This window comes from Pelodiscus sinensis, chromosome 5, assembly GCF_049634645.1.
Source record: "Pelodiscus sinensis isolate JC-2024 chromosome 5, ASM4963464v1, whole genome shotgun sequence".
Taxonomy (NCBI): Eukaryota; Metazoa; Chordata; order Testudines; family Trionychidae; genus Pelodiscus; species Pelodiscus sinensis.
In genome coordinates, this window is record NC_134715.1 from 31,611,881 (window position 1) to 31,636,134 (window position 24,254).

Sequence of the window (24,254 nt, forward strand, 5' to 3'; positions counted from 1 at the left end):
CAGGCAGAACACAGCAGCACAACAGGAGATGGAAGCAACAGAATTTGTGCAATAAATGTGTGATTTTGGCAGTAACATGCAATCTTGGAATAACATAAAATCAGATGAATGAAGGCAGTTTTACAGTTCAGCTTATAAACTCTTCTCAGAGTGCAGTGGAGACCATTTGTTTTTTGTCTTTTTTACACTATATTGTGAGAGATGTTCAAATCCATTCCCAACTTTGCAGAAAGCTAAGAAACAGGCAGATCTGAAAAACAGAAGGAATTGGTCCTGGGAACAACCTTTTGCTAAGAAATTCAAGTGCATTTTTTGTATTCAATGAAGAAGCCTTTTAGGAGAGTTTTGTGTTTTGTTTTGGTTGGAGTATTTTTTTGGGGGGAGGTGGAAAGGGGGGAGGGATAGAAGAGAGGGTTTGCCTGCATTTCTTTCATTCTGGGGTTGTGAAAGGTCATGTGGCTGGGAAGAGTTCCAAAAAAAACCATCATGTTGCAGAAAATGGTGCTGGTAATTCAGAGCATAACATTTTTCTCTTGGACCCTATGCACCTACATGAATACTTGTATTATTGTGTGTTCCAACAGTGGATAAAATGATGTAGACACTCAAAAGAAAGTATTGAAGATCACGCCCCTAGTTTAATGAGTTTATAATCTAAGTATAGACAAGAATAGCAGACAAACCATAGAAGAGTAGGTAAACGAGAGGACCTGGGTTATATCGTCAAGATTGTCTATTTCCCTTATTCATTTTTTGGAGTCATGTTGTTTTAAGTTTTTATATATTTTTTTAATTTGTGGTGAGCCGGTAAGGGGGGGAGAAGTGAGATTTTTAGGAAATGTAGTGAGTCTATAAGAAGAAAAGAAACGGGGAAATGAGGAGGAGAATTGAAGCGGCAAAGAGGAGGTGGGAGAGAAATGGATCAAGTGGAGGGTTAAAAAGAGGTGGGTAAAGCAAGCAGCGAAGTCATGTAGAAACTGCCATGAATGCTTTTATCCAAATTAGAGACCAAAAATATTCATTGTTCTGGTTCTGAAGCTGCAGTATTGTTTGGTTAGAAGTTCATTATAGGCTGCCCTGTACACCCTTCTGGTCTGGTTCCTGCTCTATATGGACAGTCAGCCATTGGGGACTGGGCCCCACCACAACTACTCTTGGATCTAATGGGGGAGTAAGAGAAGTGCTGAGATTCTGTGCTTATCTCTGGTTGTTCCTCGAGGCATTAAGCTAGCTGGTTTAGAGTGGCTTCTGTGAGCAAGGGCACAATGTGTGATGATGCTAATGTCATGGTTTCTGGGGCACAGAGTTGTTCTCTAGCTGTCTTTGAAGTCTGGTGGCATGCTCTAGAAGTGATTGGTGGTACACCAAGCAGCTCCCAGCACTGGTTGTTACTGGCTGGATGGTGTTTACTCTCCATTATCAGTGTTAGAAGGACTTTAGACTCTTTGCTACTGCAAGCACATCTTCAAGATGAGGCCAAAAGGTCAGTCTTGTGAATGCTTATGATTTTATCATGACTCTTCCTATATTTGGTAACTTTCTGAAAGCTCCAACTCCTAGAATGACTTTGTTATTACAGACTCTTGGGTTTGAATTCAGAATGAAATGTAAGTTTCTCGCTGTTACAATTACATAAAAAAAATTGAAAATGTTAACCTTAAAAGCGCAAAATACAGAAGGGAAGTACAAAGTACCCAAAGCTTATTTTTAAAAATCATGATTTTTGCAGCATTCGATTTTTTTGAGTGCTTTGGTTAGGGAAATTAGTTACTTCCAACCTACCTTTTCAGTTCCACAGGTTGTGGTATTTTTCACTTTCTGGTCTAAATGATGAAGTGTTGCTAAACACTTTTAAACAGTGTCCATGTTCTACCACAAAAATGGTTACACTTCAGTTTTGATGTAATGCCTAAAAATAGTGTATGAAGTGCTTTTGGATGTATCTTTCCATGATAATCTAGAGAGGGAAGTGGAAATACATGTATAGGAGATGAGAACAGAATTGGGGAATAGGTTATTTTGTGTTATCATCTAAACAAAAATGGGGTATAATTATGATTTGTGAAAAGTTCCTCTCAACTGTTTTTGTCTCTGCGTAAATTTGGCTATAACTAAATGATATCAAGATATCAGTAATGAAGGTGAAGTTTGACTATGGGTATTTCAACATTAAACAATACATTCTTTTAAGCACTAAATGAAATTGGTTTAACATATATGCAACAGCATAGCAGCCATATTAGAAGCTTTTGTGTTGAGTTGGCAGATGAAGGGGAAGGAGTCATGTGGCAAAGAACGGAGAGAAAAAGATAATTTACCTCTTTGTTTCCTGCTAAATAATATACTTGTCAGCAATCTGTTCCTCAGCCATAAATTCTAGCTGCATAATAATACTTATCTTTCATTTAACATGTTTTATCCACAGCACCTAAAGGACATTAGATATTATTATCCCCAGATAAAGGAAGCGACTTCCCCACATTGTAGGTCATGCCATAGACTGGGTTCAGAGCAGAGAATCAATGGGAGAAACCCTGGTCCTATTGAAGTCAGTGGCAAAACTTCTGTGTGCTTCTATAAGGCTGGATTTTACCCCAAGTCCTCTGGTTCAATGTTCTGTCTACTCTAATAGATTTTTCTAAAGTATCTCTTAAGAACTTGGACAAAGAGATAATGTTTTGTACTGTTAAGGAAGATTTAGAAGGGGAAACCAGATTTGCTTTCATGTTAAATGTATTGACAATGAAAGGCATATTTAAGAGTATTAGAAAATTCTAATTTTTTTTCCTTTTTCCCCCCCTAGGTAAGTAACCGAACATGAAGAATTGACATTTCAAATGACCACCATGTTGCAAAAGGTACTTTGGAATTTCACTGTAGTCCAAAAGGGCAGCATCTGAAGAAATTAGTTGTTTGCTTTTTATGGTTAATTCATTAAGTGCTTGTTGTAAGGAAATGAATTAAGCACAAATTAAAAGGCCATTTTATAGTTTTCTTAAAATAAGTTGGAAATTTAAAGTAATTTCAATATTTATGGGAGTCTGTTCTCTTCTCAATACATGTATGTAACTCATTTAATGGACCAAATTCCATCAGTACTTTCCAGGCTTGTGGATTTCAGGATACTAGTAAACACTGAGGTCTGTGCACAAGTAGAATTTGGCCCAATATGGAACAGCTGTGTGAGTACTGCAATGGTATATCACTGGAAGAAGTGAGATGATTTTAAGGAAGAATGGATTGTATAATTAATGAGAATTAGTTGTATGTGGGGGAGCCTTTGCAGCACTTAGTCCCCTACCTATTTATGGACTTCTTTAAGCTTCAGTGTGCTTACCCTTTCTGACTCTTGAGATGCACACTGACTTGCTGGGGCAGGAGGTACTGCTTTGGTTTGTCATATTATGGAGAGGAGAATACATTCTTTTCAGTATTTTTCTTTATTCTTTAGCCAGTATATTAAAATGGGTTAATTTGTGATAGGTTGAAAGACTAATAGGAGGATTTGAATGGTGGCATGAAAAGTGGACTGTTTAAGCATTTGTTTAACCTATTTTGCTTTTAAATTTTTCTTTCATTTTGAATGAGGTCATGTTGTATTGCTTCTTTACTGTTACTCATTTGAAAATCCATTTTGGATGCTGATGATCATAAAATAGATAGACGTGTGGTGTCTGACTCTCTGAGAGATGACATCATTGAGTAGTCTTGGAAAAGCCAAATGGCTCCTTGTTCTCTAGACAGTTCTATGCCAGCCAGATGATTATTTAAGTGTGTGTTTACCTAGTGATGGAAGGAGAGACGGTGTTAACAAAATGAAGAGATTTGTTCATAAACCCTCCCTCCTCCCAGCTTTTTAAGCCTTCTCTGCTGTATTTTGTTTTCAGTATTTGGCCTGCTGATTATCTGTGAGAAAATTCAAAGCCACTGACTGTACTTGCATAGAATGTTTGTTGTCAAAAGTAACAATCTCTGGAATCCTCCAGAAATGAGAGCCTGGCTACTGAGGAAACAACTGTCACTCAAAATAAATCAAGTGATCTTTTAAGAATGCTAATGTTTGTTTAATTGACAGTTTTGTGTGGTATCAACTGCTGGCTGAAACTAACCCCTATACTTACTCGCAGTTTTCCATTATGCCCCATTTTTCTTCTTTTGTTTACTCCTGTTGGGTCCCCATTGGGGGGATTGTCATTTTATGTAGACACGGAACTCTGTGTAGCCTCTCCTGAAAGTGATGTTGTGGCTACCTGGAGTTGCTCTAGGGGGAGTAGTTCAGTTTGCACTTTTCCTTATCTGGAAACTAATTGCTTTATTTTCATAAGTGCTGAAATATCCTGGTTCCTGATTGTTCCAATGGGTGCACATCACCTCTGAAAACTAGGACATACATGAGCTGAGAAAAGGGATGAGTCAAGTTTTTGTCTCCCCCACTAGCTCTCTTAGTAACACCAAGAACCTTTTAAAACTAGGGATATAACTGGTGGGCCCAGCCGGGCTGGAGTAGCCCCCTGCCTGACATGGGTTGGAAGCTGCTTCAGCCCAGCCAGGCCAACCGCATTGCACTGTGGGCTGGAGCAGCCCCACTTTCCACAGGATCCTGGTTAACTGGTTAAACGTAATGTTTAACCAGTTAACTCATCAAATGGGGCTTACGTCCTTATTTAGAACAAATATGCATATATGCAAAACTGGTAAGGGTGGCAGTATCTAGCTCCCAGTGAACAAATGCTCAGCTTCCCCTTCGGTGTGGTACTGGCACTCAACCCCACTGTTGTAAAGCAACATATGAAAAAGGAGCATGTGTATGAATTGAAGATTTGTGCTTTCCTCCCATTTTTAACAAAGTGTGCAGATAAGACTCGTTTGTTGATCAGTCTTGTCAAGTATTGAAATGTGTAATGTTTTCTGATTAATGTGTAATTCAGTAACGATACAATATAAATTGGAGAAAGTAGAGATGAAACACAAAGCTAGACCTTTAAATGAAGGTCACCCTGTATTCAGACAAAGTATTTCCCGCTGCTACATATGAATAACATAATTTCTTCTGGTTTGCTCATGGAATGGGAATCCAAGATGTGGATTAAAATGTTCAAAAGTGCCTAAATGATTTAGTAGCGGAACCCCATGCATAAAACTGTATTGACTGTTGCATTGATGGTATTTGTGTATCAGAGGGTGACTGAAGAATGGAAATGCGACAATCGTGATAGGAAGTGTTTACCCCACTTCCAGCAAGAAGAGGAGGTTAATACACTATCTTGGTAGGGGAAGATAATATGTATCATACCCTAAAGAGATTATAGAAGATATCATTGCTAGAAGTGGGAAAGAGCTGACAGCTGCGCCTCTAAAAAGGAAGGGTTTTGGCTAGCAGGAGCTCATTGGCCAAGGTTTTCAAAATTAACCAGTAGTTCTGGGTTTCTCAGTTTGAGAAACCTTAAGAAGAGTTAGGGTGAAATTCTGGCCCCATTGAAGCCAGAGGTAAAATTCTAACTTTGATGGAGGGAGCATTTCAGCTTTTGTTTTAAATGGTAGGTTTTCTGTGTAACCTTTGGATGGGCTAAAGTTTACTTTACTTCCCCACTGTAAGTGCCTCATCACAGCTCTATCGAAAGGTACATAGAGACCCATGATTCAGTCATTGAATATTTTCAGCAATGATTGCACAGGGTCCACCTCCTGACAGATACAAAGAAAATAGGAGGAATTAACTTAATTGAGTACCAACTTTATAACATTTTATAATAATTACTTAATTTTTACTAAATAATGTGGCATTCCCTGGAGAACTGGGGATACATTATTGTGAGCTGACTTTTCTCAAAAGGCTGAAATAAAACTGTTTCAGACCAAAAGTGGTGATTTTGGTGACCAAAAGTCTGTGAATCCTAAATTCAGCAGGACATTGTGGCCCAAAATCTAAGATGACTATAGGAGAACCACAGTACAAAACCTCTCATTACTGTGCTTGTCTTAAGTATGTATTTGGGAATTACAACATCTGTGTAATGTCAGTGATAGTATTTACTTACACTTGAGTTTTATGAACCGAAGAAAAATATTTGAATAGCCAGTACAGCATTTGCAGGTTGATAATCTCTTGCAGTTGATAAGTTAATAAAAAAGTTCATCCTGTATAAGGTTTGTGTCTCATGGATTAAATTAGGATCTACTGCAGGGAAATAAATGTAATGACATAAAAAGATGAAATTACAGTGATACATTTCAGACAATTTAGTCTATTACATCTGACATGTTATCAGAGCACCGAAATCTAACTACAAGCTTCCTGTTGGAAATGTATCTTGTCCTGTCTCTCTGTGCACACAATGGTAATCTGCAGTGCATTAGCACTACCTAATTGCAGCTGTGCACATTCAGTTGGAAGCCAGGGTAGACTGCTGATGAAGAAAACAAAATTATTATTATTATTCTTTTTGGTGTGAAACTAGCCAGAGTTTTATTATGATTATCTTTAGAACCAGTGCTCAATACACCCCTTGTCGATCCAGAGGGGGACTGTGTTATAGTCTCATGCAACCTAGAATATCAGCATGTGACATATTAAACTATTCAGTGACACTAAATTCTGGCCATCAAACTATATACAGTAGATTTGAAGCTATCAATAAAGAATACATTTTAAACAACATACAAAAGAGATATACTACATTCCACAAGGGAAACATCAAAGGACACCCTGTTGCTCATGGGTTCTCAATTTGTGGATTACACATTCAGGGCAGTTGAGAGATTTTCTTAGTTTCTTCTCCTTTTCTTACACTTTCATTAAAAAAAGGTGACTATATAGTAGTTGCAGAGAGAACCCCCCAAATATGATCAGAGTGGAAAGTGATCTTGTGACACATACCTGAATATTCATACAACCAAAACCAACAACGCTAATAAGTGTTGTTAGTCAGTGTCCCAGGGAGACTGCACTTCTCCAGCCATGGAATTTGGCAATTTCTATTATGTCACAGAATGGAACTTTTAATTATTTTGCAATTTGCTGCAGTCAGCCAAGTAACATTTTCAGTTGACTCCTTGCCCTGCTGGGACCCATCTGCAGCTGCCTCTTGCTCTCCTGTTTCCTGCTCAAAGGGAAGTATTTTATAATCCAGGCTCCCAGCCAACCAGTAAAGTAGCACTGACTCTCCTCTTCCCAGTGGATCTGCTGCTGTGCAGCCTGACTTTTCTCTCTGGTTAACTCCAAGGAAAATGTCTAACTACTGCAGCACTTCAAACACATTGCATGAGGATTCTGCAAACAGTCATGGAGGCTGCATCCAAGAGTTGGGGTCAAGCATCCATTTTTACAAATATCAGAGGGGTAACCATGTTAGTCTGAATCTGCAAAAGCGACGACGAGTCCTGTGGCACCTTGTAGACTAACAGGTTTATTGGAGCATAAGCTTCCGTGGGCTAAGACCCACTTTGTCAGATGCATCTTCATCTGTGGGTCTTAGCCCACGGAAGCTTATGCTCCAATAAACCTGTGTGTCTATAAGGTGCCACAGGACTCCTCGTCGCTTTTGCATTTTTACAAAGAATCCTACTGAATTTTTGAAGAATTAATTCATCGTTTTTCAGAATTGGAAGACTATTTTATTGTATGGCCATATTGTAAACATAAAAACACTTCAGGTATCCAAGTTTGTCACAGCAAATAGCAAAAACTGCTAAGCCTTTTAATTCGGGAACACTGATTGAGCTTGATGCCTTAGGTATTATGATAGTTACATTGGGCTCTGATGTAGCCAGCAAACTCAAAGTTAACTATCTTCTCCAATGATTCATTGCTCTGAAATGTTTAGCGTTACTAGAAATTTCCTTTGGCATATTCTTTGTGACCTCCTTACAAATTTCAGTGGATATAGAAATTGTCCAGATGAACCTTACTTGTAATCTGGATAACCATCTTAATTATGCACAAGTAATTAATATTAGGAGTTGCTGACAGTTGCAAGGAAAAATATAGAATTTTAAAAATACTTGAAGGGATAGCAGATTTAATTAGAGGGACTAGTCTCCCTCTGCCAGCAGCTTGGCCTATTCTCCAGATGCCAAGGATTCCCAAAACAGTTATGTATAGAGTCCAAAGAGAATGGGTTCTTGAAGGGACAAAGCCTGTTTTCTGTTGCACATCTGAGAGTAACATAATACAAGAAAAGAAGATAAGTATTTGTATTTAACTCTGTAGTTTGCCTTTTGGCACTGACCTAGATCCTGAAAAGCACTATCACTGACTGACTTCACAGGTGTACTTAAAGTAGTACAGTAGTAACAATAGAACAAGGCAGGAGAATTACTGCACAAGAACACACAATTCCCCAATGAAAAGTGTTTTCCCTGCTGTGAAGCTTCCAAGGCAAACTTTGGAAAACTGTAACTGTTGTGTCCAGTTAAAACTATTTCTGTCCTTTCCTTCATTTCTCTCTCTCCCATTTGTACTTCTATCTTTGTTTAATGTCCATAACCACTGGGATTGGCAATACATATCAACCGAGCTAGTGACATGCTCTCTGATGTAAAGCAGTATAATACATATTGACATATTTTACTCAGATTCTCTCTCTGATATTTGCCGAAAGCTGAAAGGTTTTTTATATACTCATTATATAGTCTATATATCAGCATGGAACTCTTACACAATTAGTTAATTCAGTTAGTGCACTATAATGCACGGGTGAGATGGAGATCTTACTCTCATTGCCTTTTGTCTACTGGGAGAAATGGTGTTAAAGGCAAAACAGATTATTGATAGCCTAGAAGAGATGTTCTCTGGGTAATTTGATATTCGGAAGGATTGAAATATACAGTAATGAAAAATTACAGCAGAGAATCCAGATAATAGGATTAAAATGTGAAGTGCTTATACTAGTTTCTAAAAGTCATGTAAAAGTTACAGCTGTGTTTGTTTTGTGTTTTGGCTTTTGGAATGTTCACTTAACACACACCTGCTGTAGAGTTTGACAGGACATCTCTCAAAATCATACACATTTCATTTTAGAAAAGGATAAAGCATGTGTGTGGTGGAGACAATTTGTGATTAGAGTCCTTCAGTTTGAACAAGAAACAAAGATTTAGTTTAATAAAGCATCTCTAGTATAGTGGGCTTTAGTCCATTTGGTGCCAGACCTAAAGGAAATGGGCCTGACAGATTCAGCCTTTGTGGAGCCAGCAGTGTGGCTCAGCATGCCAAGAGGCAGCTCTGGAGCCTGTTGCATGTAAGTAACCTGAAGCCAAAGGGAAAAAAATAGCCCTTCATTTCCCATTATGTTCCAGACACAGTCACTCCCCTAAGCAATTTCTCCTTTGAAGGAGGGAAGGAAGGAACAAGAAGTCTTAGTACACATAGCTTGCCCCTGTGATTAGATCATTTTCTGGGCTTGGTAATGAGTACCAGAACCAGAAACCCAGAACCAGACTGAATTCTGCCGTTGAGTTTAGAATTGAGCCAGTCCCTGAAAACTTTCTTGAAGTTTCATGTCTGATGAATGATAGTCTCCAAGAAGAGCCCTCCATAAATTACTCTATCAGTATCCATTCTAGGTTATGATGTACTCACCTGTCAATGTGCTGTACTATAGCACTTTTCTCTCTTTACCTCAACAAACTCTGGAAGATCTCTCCCTTCTCCAACACCCAGTTGCTTAGCTTTAGGGGTGAGTGATGGGAATAGTAATGTAAGGAAGCTGGCTGGACAACTAGGGATAGGAATGGGAAAGTATGTTGGTTTCTCAATTGCATGAACAACCTTAATCTATTTGTCAAACATTTTTGAGTCTGGTTTGAATGCTAATTCAGCTCGATGCCAACTTTTTTGTTTTTGTTTTTCAATTTGTCTTGACTGTATTACATTTCTTTTCAGGTAGTGTTTTGCTGTAGATAAACTAACTCTCCCACAAGTGACAAAGATATTTGTGCAAGAAATGACTTAGAATAGCTGACAATTAGCCTCATTGAGTTGACAAAAAGATTTCATGTATGCCTTTTTAATCTTTATCATTCTATAATTATATTTTCCTTCTTGAAATGTGCAAGCAGCACTAATCATTTTCTTTTTCCATTTATTTACATTAAAACTTAAATTAAAACTTAACATAACTTCAGTTGGCAATCATGTGGATTGTATGGTGATATCACTGTTGTCTTTTTCTCACTCTCATTCTTCTATCTCATCAGTTTCCAGTTGTGTGGCCATAGTTTGTTTTTCTGGGTTACTTGTGTTAGATCTCAAGAAGATCACAAAGAAAAGTGTGTGTGTATGTGTGTGTGTTTTAATCACACTAGAATAACAAAATGAAGAAAGTGTCTTTTTGGGGGGGGGTGAAAGCTAAGATGTTGGTAGCTTGTAGTCAACAAGAATATGTGATTACTAATATTTTAATAAAACAATAATTTCAAATCCAAACTAAACTAGGTGCACGATGACACTGAGTTACCGTATGCTAGCTGTTGCAGTCATTTTATTTCATTTTCTAATAGAGGGGTGTCCAAAACTGAAAATCCACCAAAACATTTTATATTAATTGGCACTTTGGCAATTTCAGAAGACAGGAAAGTCTGACTGGGCATGGAGTATGAATAATCCTATGAACTATAAAGTTACTTGGGGTGAATCAGGAAGTTTACTCGTGTTGGTATTTATTTACAGGTCATATAAGGACTTCATTCTTCAGGGACTGCAGCATGATCATTACATTTGCATTACAAGTTCTAAAGACATTTTCAAAAATATATATTCACTTTAACTAAAATGAGGCAGTGGAAAGCTATAAAGTGATATACTGCCTATGACCCCAGCAGTGTTTGGACCTCTGAAAAAGAGAAGAGCCACTGATTCCATGAAGTCCGCAAAGGATTTTTATCTATTGCTATAGATTTATGTGCACACAACAAGTCTGATTCTTTGAGACTTGAAAGTACTTTTCAGAAATGCTCAACACTGTGTAGGATAGGACCCAGAATGCTCTTGAGATGAGTGGGAGTTCCGGCTGCTTGCCCAGTGAGTAGATATTTAGGCCTTTTAATATACTTATGGTACTATGGTTGAAATAGCTGTCAGCTTAGAGGAAAAAATTGGGTGTGGTGAATATGCTGCTCAAAGAAGTAGCTCTTGAAAAAACACATTGTGCGTGGTTTTTTCAGACCATTCTTTGATAAATGATTTTTTCAGTAATAAGAATAAAAAAGAAGCCCATCCTAATGGGCTGAATGCTACCAAAATTACTTCCTTTCTCTTGTATAAAGAGGTCTACAAATCCTAAGGGAAAAGCTGATAGGGTCTTCAACTGTCCAGGCTTTTTTCCCCCCCAGTCTCCAAGTAAAATTCCACATGTGAATTGTTGGCTGTAACGGACAAGATGCTAGCTGCCAAATTTTTTTCCTGCCTTACCTTACTGCCAAAAATGCTGGGTTTTGTTGTTGCTGTCTGCTTTACCCTGATTGCCCAAGTCCTTGTTTTTTATTGCAAGTATGGCAGTCCAAAGGGCATTATCGTTATTTCTCTTGAGCTTAAAAAGGGGTAGTTCTTGCCAGCCAAACACATTTTATAAGGGACTTGTAAGAAATTCTGGAAATGTATGTCTGAGAGTAAACCATTTTTCTTTACTATAACAGAGGTGAAAAAAACTGTTCTGAACTTGTCTTCAAAGCCACTTTAAAAGATGTTCTCCTTGTATTGATAGTTCTCTTAATTACAGTCTTTCATCTTTTTCCATGCTTGATTTATGAAGCTTCCCACATATGGCTGCACCAATAAAGGACCCTTCCCAGAGCAAAAAAGCCCTTTTGTATTAGGCTTTGTACTGACTTGGGAACAAAATAGGAACAGAATATTTGAATTTGAATATTTTCCAGTCAGAAAATAAAGTTTTGTCAAAATTGAAATTATTTGCAGGATAATTCAAGTTGACCTTAATCTCTGTCTCTGCTTGGGCTGTCTCAGTGCCTCATAGGAGTTGCAGGTCTGGGTCCTTAGTGCCTCCCCATTCTCCTTAGCTAGATTACATTTCCCACAATGAAATCTCTCTGCTTACTGGTATACTGTATATGCCAATAATTGGGAACCACTGTTCTAACATATCAAGAATCTAAGGATGGACTGACTGCTCTGTTTGTGGTACAGGTGCAAATTCAAGATGGGCTAAAGCTGTAAAATTGGGGTCTGGATTTCAGATATCACCAGAGAGACTGGGATGTTCAGAATCAGCATGTTGCTTTACTCAAACTACATCCTACTGGTGCTCATTTCTCTTTGAGTGCTACTCATAAATGTAAATCATTTGTCTTTTCCTTTAAAGTGCTTCACCAGTGTACTCTGTATTTTGGGAGATAGTGGTTTCACTGGCACTATTTCAAGAACCAATGTTAAATCAATTTGAAGGGAGATTTGTCTCCTAACTGGTAGGCTGAGCACTTTGCATGGGACAAGTGCTAATGGCAGAAAGCTTTTGACTGACATATTTGTGGCTACACTAGTTCACACTGGTCTCCTAATCTATCCAGTATAATAGCTGTTTTTTGGGGTTTTTTTCCAAAATACTGGCTGTGTTTAGTTGATAGAAACCATTGGCTTCTCTAAGCTATTGCTTTAGTCAGCCATAAGGTGTGAAATCAAATGATTAATTGTTATTTTCCCCCATATTATACAAAAGCTCTTTTCTCCCACGGAAAACAAACATCTGTGCAAAGCTCTATCACATTATCCTGTTTTCTTTTCAAAATTAGGCATGCACTGTTGTCATGATCTGCCACGTAAAGTATTGGTGATCTCTGTTACAGGGTAAATTCTGCAAATTCTCTGGCTTCTTTTGAATATAGATAAAACTTCTTTTTATATTTTTAAGCATATTCATTTGGTTGGTATTACTTTAATTTTTGTTTTTTCCCCCCTGTTGGTTAATTTATCAGTTAGGTTGAAAAACATGGCAATTTCATGCTTCCAAAAAATGCAGTCAAGAAAATGATATAAACTGGGTTGTAATCACAGCAATTGTTTTTAACTTCCCAAAAGCCAACTCCTGTCATCTGTTCCCAGTCTTTTACTCCCAATGCTTCCGCTGGCCATGTATATGGTCTGTAAATAGGGACTACGCTAAGTTTGGATGGAATATGAAGAAATCCTCTCTTTACCTCCAGCATCAAACCCATTGGCCATGTCGTAGTGGCTGCACAGTTGCTATAGGGTTACTACTGTAGTAGCCCATAGCTATTGTATAGTTGGGACCCCTGGCACCTCCCTTCTTGTGGGGGATGTGAAGCTGCTGGTTGTATATAGCTGGTTGTATATAGCTAATGTAGTCAGAAACACCCTACACTTCAATGATACAGAGCCTTCCTGTGTTTCAAAAGATAATTCAGTGTTTCTTCTTAAGTAATACTTTTCAAAGAACATTATTTACATAAATGCATATAACATTAGTGCATTACTGTTTGATTCCAAATTCCTAGTGTTCTTTTCCATTCCCAGAGCCATTTTGTCTTGCTAAAAGCTGATTAAGGTTCAGCCATCTTCACTTGTTTGCTTAGACCAGAATGTGTCAGTAATTTGCCTGTGAACAAACATCATCATGAAAATGGATTTATAATTACTGAATCAGAGAGTAGTAACATTGTTCACTTAAAAGGTTGTGAAAGGTTATACTAGCAGAAAGTCTTGTTTTTTTCCCAAATATCTGAGTGATATAATTATAATATTTTCACAAAAGATTTCAGTAAAAACACAATCAAAGTATATCTAGTTAATTTAAGGGAGAATTAAGAATATGCTGTTTGACATTAACAAATTTCTGTTCCAAATAAAGAATTGTACTTAGGTACAAATCCGTAAGGCTTTCATAAAGGAAATTTGGCTCATGACTTCGATATTCTAATAGAATTCTTTGAGGGAATGAACAAAATATTGGAAAGAGCAAAGATGGTTGATATTGTTAATGTGAACTTAAAAAGATCGTTGAGAGAATCTCTGCACGTGGCTTTTAAGGAAATTAAGTGGTCTCTATATGCAAGTGTTAAAATTAGGGATGTCAACAAGTTATCAACTATACGATTAGCTGATAAGCCTAGGCTTATCAACTACTCGCATTCCCCCCCACCCCATCCTTGCTGCCTCTGATACAGGTCCCTGACAGTAGCCCCTGTCTGTGGGAGTCCAAGCTCCCCATGGAGAGAGGCTGGAGCAGTCTCTGTCTGTGGGGAGCCTAGACCCCCCCATCCCCTGCAGATAGGGGCTGCTGATGGGCCAGTCTCTGTCTGCATCCAGAGGCTGATTCATGGCAGTCTTCAACCCCCTTCCCACCAAGCAGCCTCTGTCCATGGACTGGGGTTGCTGATACAGAGGCAGCAGGCATCTGGTCTGCACAGGGAGCTGATACAGAGGCAGCAGTGTGGGCTGGCAGTGGATTCCCTGGGAATGGGGCCAGGAGTGCTCTGGCTACTGACTCCGCCCCCGGGGATTATCGAATAGTCGTATAACTGACAGTATTTTGTTTCGTTACACGACTATTTAGTTACCTGATATCTAACATCCCTAGTTAAAATGTCTGTCGTGGGTTTTGTTAGTCAAGATATAAGAAATAAAAAGGAGGACTAAGTGGTCATTTTTCTAAATGGAAGGATCCATTTCCAATCCATCCTAGAATTGGTGTTTAACTTAATGATCTGAATATGGGAGTAAACAGTGAAGTAGTAACATTCACAGATGATACAAAACTGTTCATGTTAGTGCATGCTGTGAGACACTACAGAAGACCTGTTGAGCAGCATATCCGAATACTATGGCAGAAGAAATGAATTTTATGTGAGTGCAAGGTGTGATGCATGTTGAAAGAAAAGGAGAGGTGTAAATTGAGCAACTGTTAAGGGGAAAAAAAGATGTTGATGTCACTGTGGACAACTCAGTGAAAACATCTCAATGTGCAGTAGCATCGAAAAAAGTAAAAAGGGTATTAGGTTGTATTAAGACTGGGACAGATAAGTATTACATTATATAAATTGATGGTATATCCTCCATATGAATATTATGTTTAATTTGTAACTCCCATTTTAAAGATAAAATATAGAAATAGAAATGGTCCAAGATGGGCAACAAAACTGATTAGAGGCAAGGAAAGGCTTCCTCAGGAGGAGAGATTAAAAGGATTCAGCTATTCATTTTAGAGAGGGACTTAAGGTGGATGAGATAGATGTAAGCAAGGTAATAAACAGTATAAAGAAGATCAACCAGGAGCTGCCATTTACTCCTGCTCATATTTATAGATCAGGGTTTTCTCCATCAGGATGATCACAGATAGGTTTGAGTATTACAATCATGCTTTCATATCTTTTCATTTAAAAACATGCTTCTAATCCCTATGATTGTGATAGTAACTTCTAAAATATGAACAAAGCAATGCAGGGCTGCTCGCCTCAATCTGAAGACAGTCTGAAACAATAGCTGTAAAATAGGGGTTCATAAAACTTGGGGTTGCATTGCTGTTTTCATATTAAATAGTAGGGGAGTTCTGTCTGGAGTCTGGCTACATGGAAGGGGATCTTGGTAAGAACTCTGGTATGGAAAGGATCACACCCTGTATTACAGAACAAAGGGGGATATCCAAAGAAATCAAAAGAAAGCAAATGGGGGAAAAAAAAGGATTTCTTCTCAGTGATGCAAAATGCAAATGAAGACTTGTGCTTAAACGCTACTAAATAAAATAAACAAATAAAAAATAAACAAATATGGGTATAAGCCATCATGATTTAATACACAAGCCAACTAGAACTGCTTGAGAGTAGAAAGCAACTTTCCCATATGGGCAAGTTATTTCATAATTGCCCTTTGTAGTGTTTTTTGAAAGTGGCTTTTGTTCAGTCTCATAGACAGGATACTGGATTAGATTATTGTTTGTTTATAATGAATGTGCCTAAGCACTGCACAGACCTTTAGAAACAGACAGACTATGCCCTGGAATATTAACATTCTCTAAAGATAAAATGTTAAAGAAGGGGAGGGAAAAGAAAGGCAATACACAGGAAGAGAGAATAGCATTGATTATTCGCACTATCTTGACGTTCATACTGCTCTTCTCTTAGTTTCTGAGCACTATGTCCTGTTGGGTTTATTTTCAGTCTCAATATGGTTTTATATTATAAAATCTTAGCTCTCATGGAGGCCATAAGGAGATGAATAATTCTGTCTTCAGAGCAGGCCTTAAATAGTGTTGTTCATTAAATAAACCACAGATTGAACAGTCATAGAAATGAAGGTCTGGCAGGGACCTCAAGCAGCTACCTAATTCAGACCCATATGCTGAGGCAGGACCCATGTTGTGATGAATGGGAGGGGTATTACCCTTTTCCGGACATTCCAGCCATGCCTTTAAAGGTTCTAGTGGGTCCTTGAGTGTTGCCGGGAAGTGTTGGCACGGAGCCAGGAGAGCCAATGAAAGGAGAGTGAGGATTCTGAATTGAAGCAGGATCCTCCTGCTGCAGTTCTTTGTGTAATCAGCACAAGAGCTGGGAGGGATGGATTGATCAGGAATCAAGGATATACAGCAATAGCCATGCCTAGAGAAGGACTGTCTTTACTTTGGAATAACAAATATGTAAGTAGAACAGGGAATGTTTAGTCAGATGCAATCAGGTTCTTTTCTTTATTTTTGGGTTTGTTGGACTTCTCTGTGCTGAGCCCATTTACCCCTCCATGCACTGTAACTTTTAAAATGAATCCCAGGGAAGAAATCCTCTGTATTTTTAATCTGCCTTTTTAAAGTTGTTCTCTAACACCTAGCAACCAAGCATGCTTTACCAAGTATGTCTTCTTTTTTGGTTAATAAAATCACCTTTTAAAGACTCTAATCTGATTCCTGTGTCCTGCAAGTGCTCCCATCAGCCTCCCTTACTCCTCATGACTGCGAGGAGTACTGGCGCTGTCCAGGGGCTCCCTCAGCATTCAATTTAGCAGGTCTTTACTAGATCCACAAAATCAAATGCCAGAAGATCGATCTCTGGTGCAAGAAGTATAAACGTGGCCTTACTGCCTATAGCCCCTACTATAGAGCATTCATAGTTGTTTTGTGGTGATGGTGTATGTGGATTCCAACTATGTGCAGGAGCTGTTACAAGATAGAACATTCTCAGTACTGACAGAATGATATGAGAATTTAGCTGCCAAATTCTTTTTTTAAAAGTCTCTATTAAGTATATACTAGGGATGTTAGATATCGAGTAATAGAATAGTCGAGTAACCGCATGAATTCTTATCAGTTATTTGACTATTCTATTGTTCCCCGGGGGGTGGGGCTGGCAGCCATTATGCTCTGGCTCTGCTCTCGGAGCCCCCTGCCACCCCACGCTGCCGCCTCTGTATCAGAGGCAGGAGCGCAGAGTGCCAGGCAGGAGCCAGTCCGCGAGGAGAGTCAGTTTTAAAAGCCAGCAGACTGGCTGCCTGCTGCTCCATGCTGCTGCCTCTGAAACAGAGGCAGCAGCATGGGATGGCAGCAACCCCTGTCCACAAGGGGTCTGAGCCTGGGTCTACCATATACAGAAGCTGCTCCAGCTCCTATCTACAAGGATCCAAACTCCCCACAGACAGCGGCTGCTCTGCAGAGAGCTCTGACCCCCGCAGATGGGCTGCTTTGTGGCAGCCTCTTTTGCCCCTTCCTACCCTGCTGCTCCCTCTGAGAGCTGGGGTAACAGGTGGCACTGCAAAGCTGGTGCTGGGGGGAACAGGCTTTTAAGCCAGTTCCTCCCAGCACCGGCTCCTGTTTCTCCCCCCCCACCCACTACCTTGCTGCCTCTGATACAGAGCCAACAAGGGGGTGTGGGAAATGTGAGTAGTCGACAGATTAACCAGTAAGCCTGGATTTATTGATTAATTGTCTAGTCAACTACTTGTTGAAATCCCTAGTATAGGCAAGCTGTGATTTTATTTTTTTAAAGAGACTTGTGCATTGGCCAAATTTGCATGGGGAAGACAAAAAATACAACCCTGAGACTACGTTCCAAAGCATAGAGATGCTAGAGCTTCATGGTTAAATAAGAATATTATTTAACATGGGCAAAATAATATGTTTTTCCCTAATATTGTTTTTGGAAATAAAATTAAAAAAAAAATCAGCCTGACACACCCAGCCTGAAAATTTCAGCATGAACATTTAAGTTGAGCAATGTTATAAGCCACTGAAAACAAGATTTGAGAGGATGTTTAAACTTCACACTGGCAATTTATGGGTTAGCAGACTCCTGAGCCCAATTAGGCCTGGGTGGCAATAAATTATATTAGGCATTATTAGTGACAAAACTCAGCTGTGAAGGAGCTGAGCCTTCATAAAGGAAGGAGCTCAGGGCCGTTGGGAAAAAGGCCAGCAGGAGTCCCATTAGAGAGAGACTACAACATTTCCTCTCTGTCTAAAAGCAGAGAGAATTCTGGAGATAGACCCACAAGGTCCTAACTCAGGAGGTAATCTGGGAAGCAGGGGACAATGAAGTCCAGGGTCAGAGATGAGTTGCCAGGAAGAAGATGGAAGTAGTAGAAGCCCAAGAGGTAGTGACAGTAGCTTAAGAGGAATTTGGACTGAAGTTTGATGTGCCTCAGTGACTAGGGTTGCCAGGTGTCCGGTATTCACCCAGACAGTCCAGTATTTTCGCCTTCTGTCCAGTAAAAAAAATTCAGGGAATACCGGACACCCGAGATGTCTGGTATTTTCTGATTTTTTTTCCCCCCGGCCAGGAGGCAAAACTGCCAGGCACCTGGCAACCCTACAAACACTCAGCACCCAGTCTCCCTCCCTCCGAGTCCTCACTGGCTCCCAACAACCCCTAGCCCCCATGCTTACCTGGTTCTTCTGCAAGGATGCTGGCACAAAATGGCTGCTGACCAAGGGCTTCCCCTGGGTCTTAGCGATCAACCTCTCCTTGTTCTTATCCCTGCACTCACTCTTAAAGGGTTCATGCTGTTTTAGTGCTGCTTTATTTTATTTTATTGCTTAATAAGCCTTGGAGTCTTTTTTGGGGGGGGGGGGTGTCGGTATTTTTGTTTCAACCATCTGGCAACCCTATTAGTGACTGTCTTGGTACTCGGGTAGTGGAGATTCAAGAGACGGGTGGGGAACAGGAAGGCTTCTGCAAGGCTAGGGGAAGCTACTGTGGCTGACTGTGAACAAGCTCGGGAAGCAGACACTGGGGAAAAGCTTGGTGAGGTGATGCTGGTTGCCAAAGGCCTAGGAATGGAGCTGGATTGTGGGAAAGACCTGAAGAAAGACTAATGATGGAAAGCAATCCAAATAGCCAGTGGCAAGATGTATGGGGCAAAACTTGGTTGTTCTTCCCAGGGTCGCTAGACTGGAACCCAGTGTATTAGGAAGAACCTGGGTTCCTCTACCAGCCATTGTGGAAGGTGGTAATTTGCAGTCTCTGAGAAGGAGATAAAGATGAATGAACATCCTGAGATAATAGAGTGAGGACTACAGGGCATAGAGTTGAGGCCAAAGATCAGTTGTAAGGATGTTGACCTTGTTAGGCTTTTTGTTTGGAAAGAGGGGAAGCCTGCACACCGGACGGAAGCCTGGTGTGGGTGGGAGGAGTGGCTGGAAGGCAGGGCCACAATCAGCTCTAGGAGCCTGTGATTGTACAGAAGCCTGGCGGGGGCGGGGAAAGTGGCTGGGACTCTCCCACCCCCTCCAGGCTCCTGCGCAATCACAGGTTCCCAGCACCTATCACAACCCTGCCTCCCATCTGGGACTCCCAGGCTGGGAGGCAGAGCTGCGATCGCTGCTCTTGATGCATCAGAAGCCTAGTGGGGGCGGGGGAAGTGGCTGGGAGTCCCAGCCACTCCCCCTGCCTCCCTACCCCTCCTCCCCCGCTTCTGACGCGCCTAGAGCAGCGATCGTGGCTCCGCCTCCCAGCTGGGACTCGCAGGCTGGGAGGCGGAGCTGCGATTGGCACTGGGAGCCTGGGAGTCCCAGCTGGGAGGCGGGGCCGTGATTGCTGGTCTGGGCCTGTCAGAAGGGGCAGGGGGATTGGCTGAGAGAGGGAGTACTTCTTATCCTGTGCTCCTTTTTTTTTTTTTTCTCCCTTGACTAAAATACCGTGTGTCTGGTATTTTTGGGGGGACCAATTGGCCAACCCTAGAGCCAATGTGTATAAAATGCGTAGCCTTGGATAAAATGGCTCTGATATTGAAGTATGAAGTGTATAGTTGATGAGCACAGGTTAATATCTAGGAATGAAGATATAACAACAAAAGAGGTTTTACCTGAAAAAGATCTTGGATTCTCCCATTTTTATTCAAGCTGCCAGATACTGCACTTGTTGGTTTTCTTTTTCTACCTGCAGTGGCCCAGATAGACTCAGAAGACTCAATTTTTTCCACGAATTAAAAATTTGGAATTTTCTTGGTGTTTGGTTTTAAATATTCTCCTGGAAGAACAGCAACTCAGTCCCTGTAGCACAGTGTTTAAAAGCCTACTGGAAAGTAACTAGCCTTTAAACAGTGTTGCCAGCTTTTGAGTTTTCCACGAGTCTCACAGTAATGATTGCTTTCCTTAAAGCCCCATCTCGTGGTATCAAGTGGAAATATGATGATTTCAGCCTTCATTCTTAAAAACCAAGTTTCTACCCTTGTGGCTGTGGAGAAAGCTTCAAAATGTGAGCCCAGTGCACCCAGAGGGCTCAAAAAGCAGAAGCCAAATAAAAAACACCAAATGTATTATTTTTACATCATCCCATTATTTTTATTTCCACGTGAAGATGTTTTTTGAGCCTGATGCATCATTTTTGAACATTTGGGGCAGAAGGCTGAAACATTTTATATAGTGGGGGTGCTGCGAGCCATTTAACCAAACTGTAAACCCTATACAGGCAGTCCCCGGGTTACGTACAAGATAGGAACTGTAGGTTTGTTCTTAAGTTGAATTTGTATGTAAGTCAGAACTGGTACATATTTTGGGGGGGGGGGGGGGGAGCTGGAGTTAGGTGGAAAAGACCCTGATTCTCATACAACTTCCTTATTCTAAGAAAAACACATACTGTTTTGATATGAAGGTTTTTTTCGTTGATATTTTAATTAAAAATTGATCATAAGTTTCAGTGTTTCATGCTATATCCAAATCTTCCTTTTGGGGTACCTGAAAGATCCCAGTTATTCATTTAATAGTCAGAATCTTTGTTTTTTATAACTAAAAAAAGTTTATTCAATGCATATTACTGTTCCAAATAGAATTTGCTACAGATGGTTCAGAGAAATGGGTATTAAGTGTAATCAATAGTCATTGGAGAGCACAGTGAAATATTGATACAATCAAAGCTGTTGTTGCCTTCTGCTGAGCAGAAAATGGAAATCCCTTCCTGTGAAGTGTGTGTGTGTGAATTTATCTGCAGGATTAATTTTAAAGAAAAATTCTGTGTTGGGAACAGGAGTTGAGCCACAAGTGGGTCCTCATTGTCCACTCACCCACTTTGCAACCAGACCCATCCCCTCGGTGCTTACCCTGCTCCGCTGCAGCCAGGGTGTGGGGTTGGGGCTTATCCCCTCTTCCCTTTTGTCCTGCTCCTCCCCATTCTTGCCCACCCACACCACTGGGTATTTTTTCAGCTTCACCTCTGCCAGGCTGGAAGGGACTTGTTAATTTCACGTGACGCTAACAAGATACTTGCAGCTCTAGTGCTGAAGAGGGAAAGAGCTGTTGCTCCCAAGGTGGGGACTGTAACACAATGGGTCTCACTGCCTGCTGCTCCTGCTGTTCCCTAGGAAATTAATTTTTCCACTCTGGGGTGCCCCCTTTTGGCTGGTGTCTTGTTCCCCCCAGCAGACCCGCGTCCTCCATGGCGAGAAAAGCCGTTCCGTGTCTCCCTGGTCTGCTGGGGGCGGGGGGGGGGCGCTAGCTCCGCGTCTCCCTGGTCTGCTGGGGGGAAGCGCCCCCCGCGCCGCCGGAGGCGGCGACTGTGGGGGAGGCACCCGCACTAGCTTCGCCCTTCCCCCCCCCCCGTTTGTAACTAGGGATCCGACGTAAGTCGGATTGATGTAACCCGGGGACTGCCTGTATATAGTGGGAACCACTTTAGGCCAGCAGGCCCATCCTTAAGGGTTATGGTGCCATACATGGGAAAGAGGTGGAGGGGGATGACCGGTGGCTGCTCCACAGGATAAGGGGCTGCCCTCAGGGCTCCAGGAGCAAGGCCAAGGAGGCATAAATGGGGGAGCAAGAGGTGCTGCAGCACCCACACGTTTTATGTGGGTTCCCAGCTGCCACCAAGGGCTCTGCCACTGACTCCATGTTTGCTTCAAACCCCAGCGAGGCAGAGCAGGTGAGTGGCAGCTGGGCACAGCTCATGGAGGTTCAAGGGGAAGAGGCTGGCTGTTGGAGCCAGCACTGCCTGTGCCTTGTTGTTCCATACCTGCAGTGCTGGCCCTAGGCATATGCAGCACACAGCTATGTAGGGCACCACTAAGTGGGGAGGACGGGGATCCCTGCTGTTGCCCCACACCAGGTCTCCCAGGTAATCCACGAAGGCACCCTAGACCCCCGCAGCTAATATCAATATGGAAGAACCATAGAATGATTGAGGCAGCCATTGCAAGGCCTCTCAAAGTACAGGGGCTGGGGCAGCTGCCTTGAATCGTCCTATGGATGGGATATCAGCATAGGGTTGAACAGGAAGCTTAGAACAGACAGACAAGGGTTGCGTTTATTGGAGGTGGGGTAGGACTATATGGCCATGGTTTGGGAGGGGTTGGGAGAGCCTGGAGCTGCCTGGTTAGGAGACAGCTCAACCTTTCTGCCCCATCCTATCAATATATAGCCAGGGAAGCAATGGAGAGTAGAAGGAAAAAAAGGCAAACTAGCTTAGCTGCCTGCAGTTTCTGCACTATAGCGGGAAGGAAAGAGCCGAAACATCCATTGTCTTGCCTTCTGCTTGCATGAGAACCCAGTCAAGGTGATGGCAGGTGCAACATGGCTTTCAAATGTGTGATTATCAGGTAGAGGCATGAAAACAAATGAGGGTGAAAATGAATTCAAGTCTAGTCTTGGTTTATTTTTTATCAGTTTTATCAAATAAAAAATATTTATTTATGACAGAGGTGAATATATAGTATTTATTCTAACATTTTTAATGGACCGTGTTAATAATGAATTTACAGTATTTATTATATTTATTCTATGATTTCTAGTTAAACGTGTCAGAGATATAAGGATGGGAATGGCAAGGGGAATAGTCTCTAGTCTAAACATATCCAGCTACACTAATTAAATAACAGTGATAACTACAAACTCTATGTACTACCCAAAACAACTACAACACTAAGCTTATACAACAAGAAAAAAATCAAATCATACATACCAATTTACACAGCACAAGGAACATTTCACAGATATCGGTTAGGTTGCGAAGGCCTTGGTTACGCCCGAGAGTCGGGGGAGGTGGCTGGTCGGTTGATCAGGCTGGCAGCGCTTTGAAGTATATGAGAAGGCACACGCACGGTGGTACGTGTGTTGCAAAGACCTCCTCGAGCGAACTGTGCGATGGGTATTTATCCCCAAATCTGCACATCGCTTTCCCACGCTTGCATATTACCATATATGGCCCAATGGTCACCAAGTGGGGGGGTCTGTATCCCAGGGGTTGGGCCGAAACTGAACAGGTTTCATGCGACCAGGTAAGCCCCGCAGTTCTCACGCCAAGGTGACAGGTGGGAGAGTCTGAGGCTATTTTCCCCTTTTCACACCTTCCCTTTTTCTAAAGGCAATGGTATGCAGGAAGGGTGCGGCCGGTTTCTCCCAAGGAGTACTACAGCCCACTATAGCAAGAGCGGCCTGACCAAACTTTTTTACTGGGGGGGGGGGGGCAGTTTCTTTTCTCTAACAACTACATCCCTCTTTTGAAAGAGGGATGTAAATTAGACATATCAAAATCGCAAATGAAGCCGGAATTTGAATTTCCCACACTTTATTTGCATAGTTGCGTCTCAGCGTTTTCAAAAAACGCTATTTTGAAAGTGAAACCACGAACTAGACGCGGTTCTTTCAAAAAGAAAAGCCTTTTTCGAAAGATCCTGTATGCCTCAAAAAAATGAGGTTTACAGGATCTTTCGAAAAGGCTTTTCTTTTTGAAAGAACCGCGTCTAGACTGCGGTTTTACTTTTGAAATAGCGTTTTTCTAAAGAATGCCATGACGCAATTATGCAAACGAAGCACGGGAAATTAAAATCTCGGCTTCATTTGCAATTTCAATATGTCGAATTTACATCCCTCTTTCGAAAG

General features: G+C 41.1%; 1 protein-coding gene across 3 annotated transcripts in view; it reads left to right on the forward strand.

Annotated features, from left to right (window-relative positions):
* ANK2 (ankyrin 2) overlaps positions 1-24,254 on the forward strand; it is a 602,743-nt gene that overhangs the window by 104,716 nt on the left and 473,773 nt on the right. For 2 of the 3 annotated variants that reach the window (XM_075929766.1, XM_075929765.1), the window contains exon 2: positions 2,804-2,858. The exons of the other annotated variant lie outside the window; for it this stretch is intronic. In XM_075929766.1, the coding sequence (XP_075785881.1) occupies positions 2,838-2,858 (21 nt within the window). In that variant the 5' untranslated portion in view covers positions 2,804-2,837. The remainder of the gene's footprint in view (positions 1-2,803; positions 2,859-24,254) is intronic. 3 annotated transcript variants of the gene reach the window in all.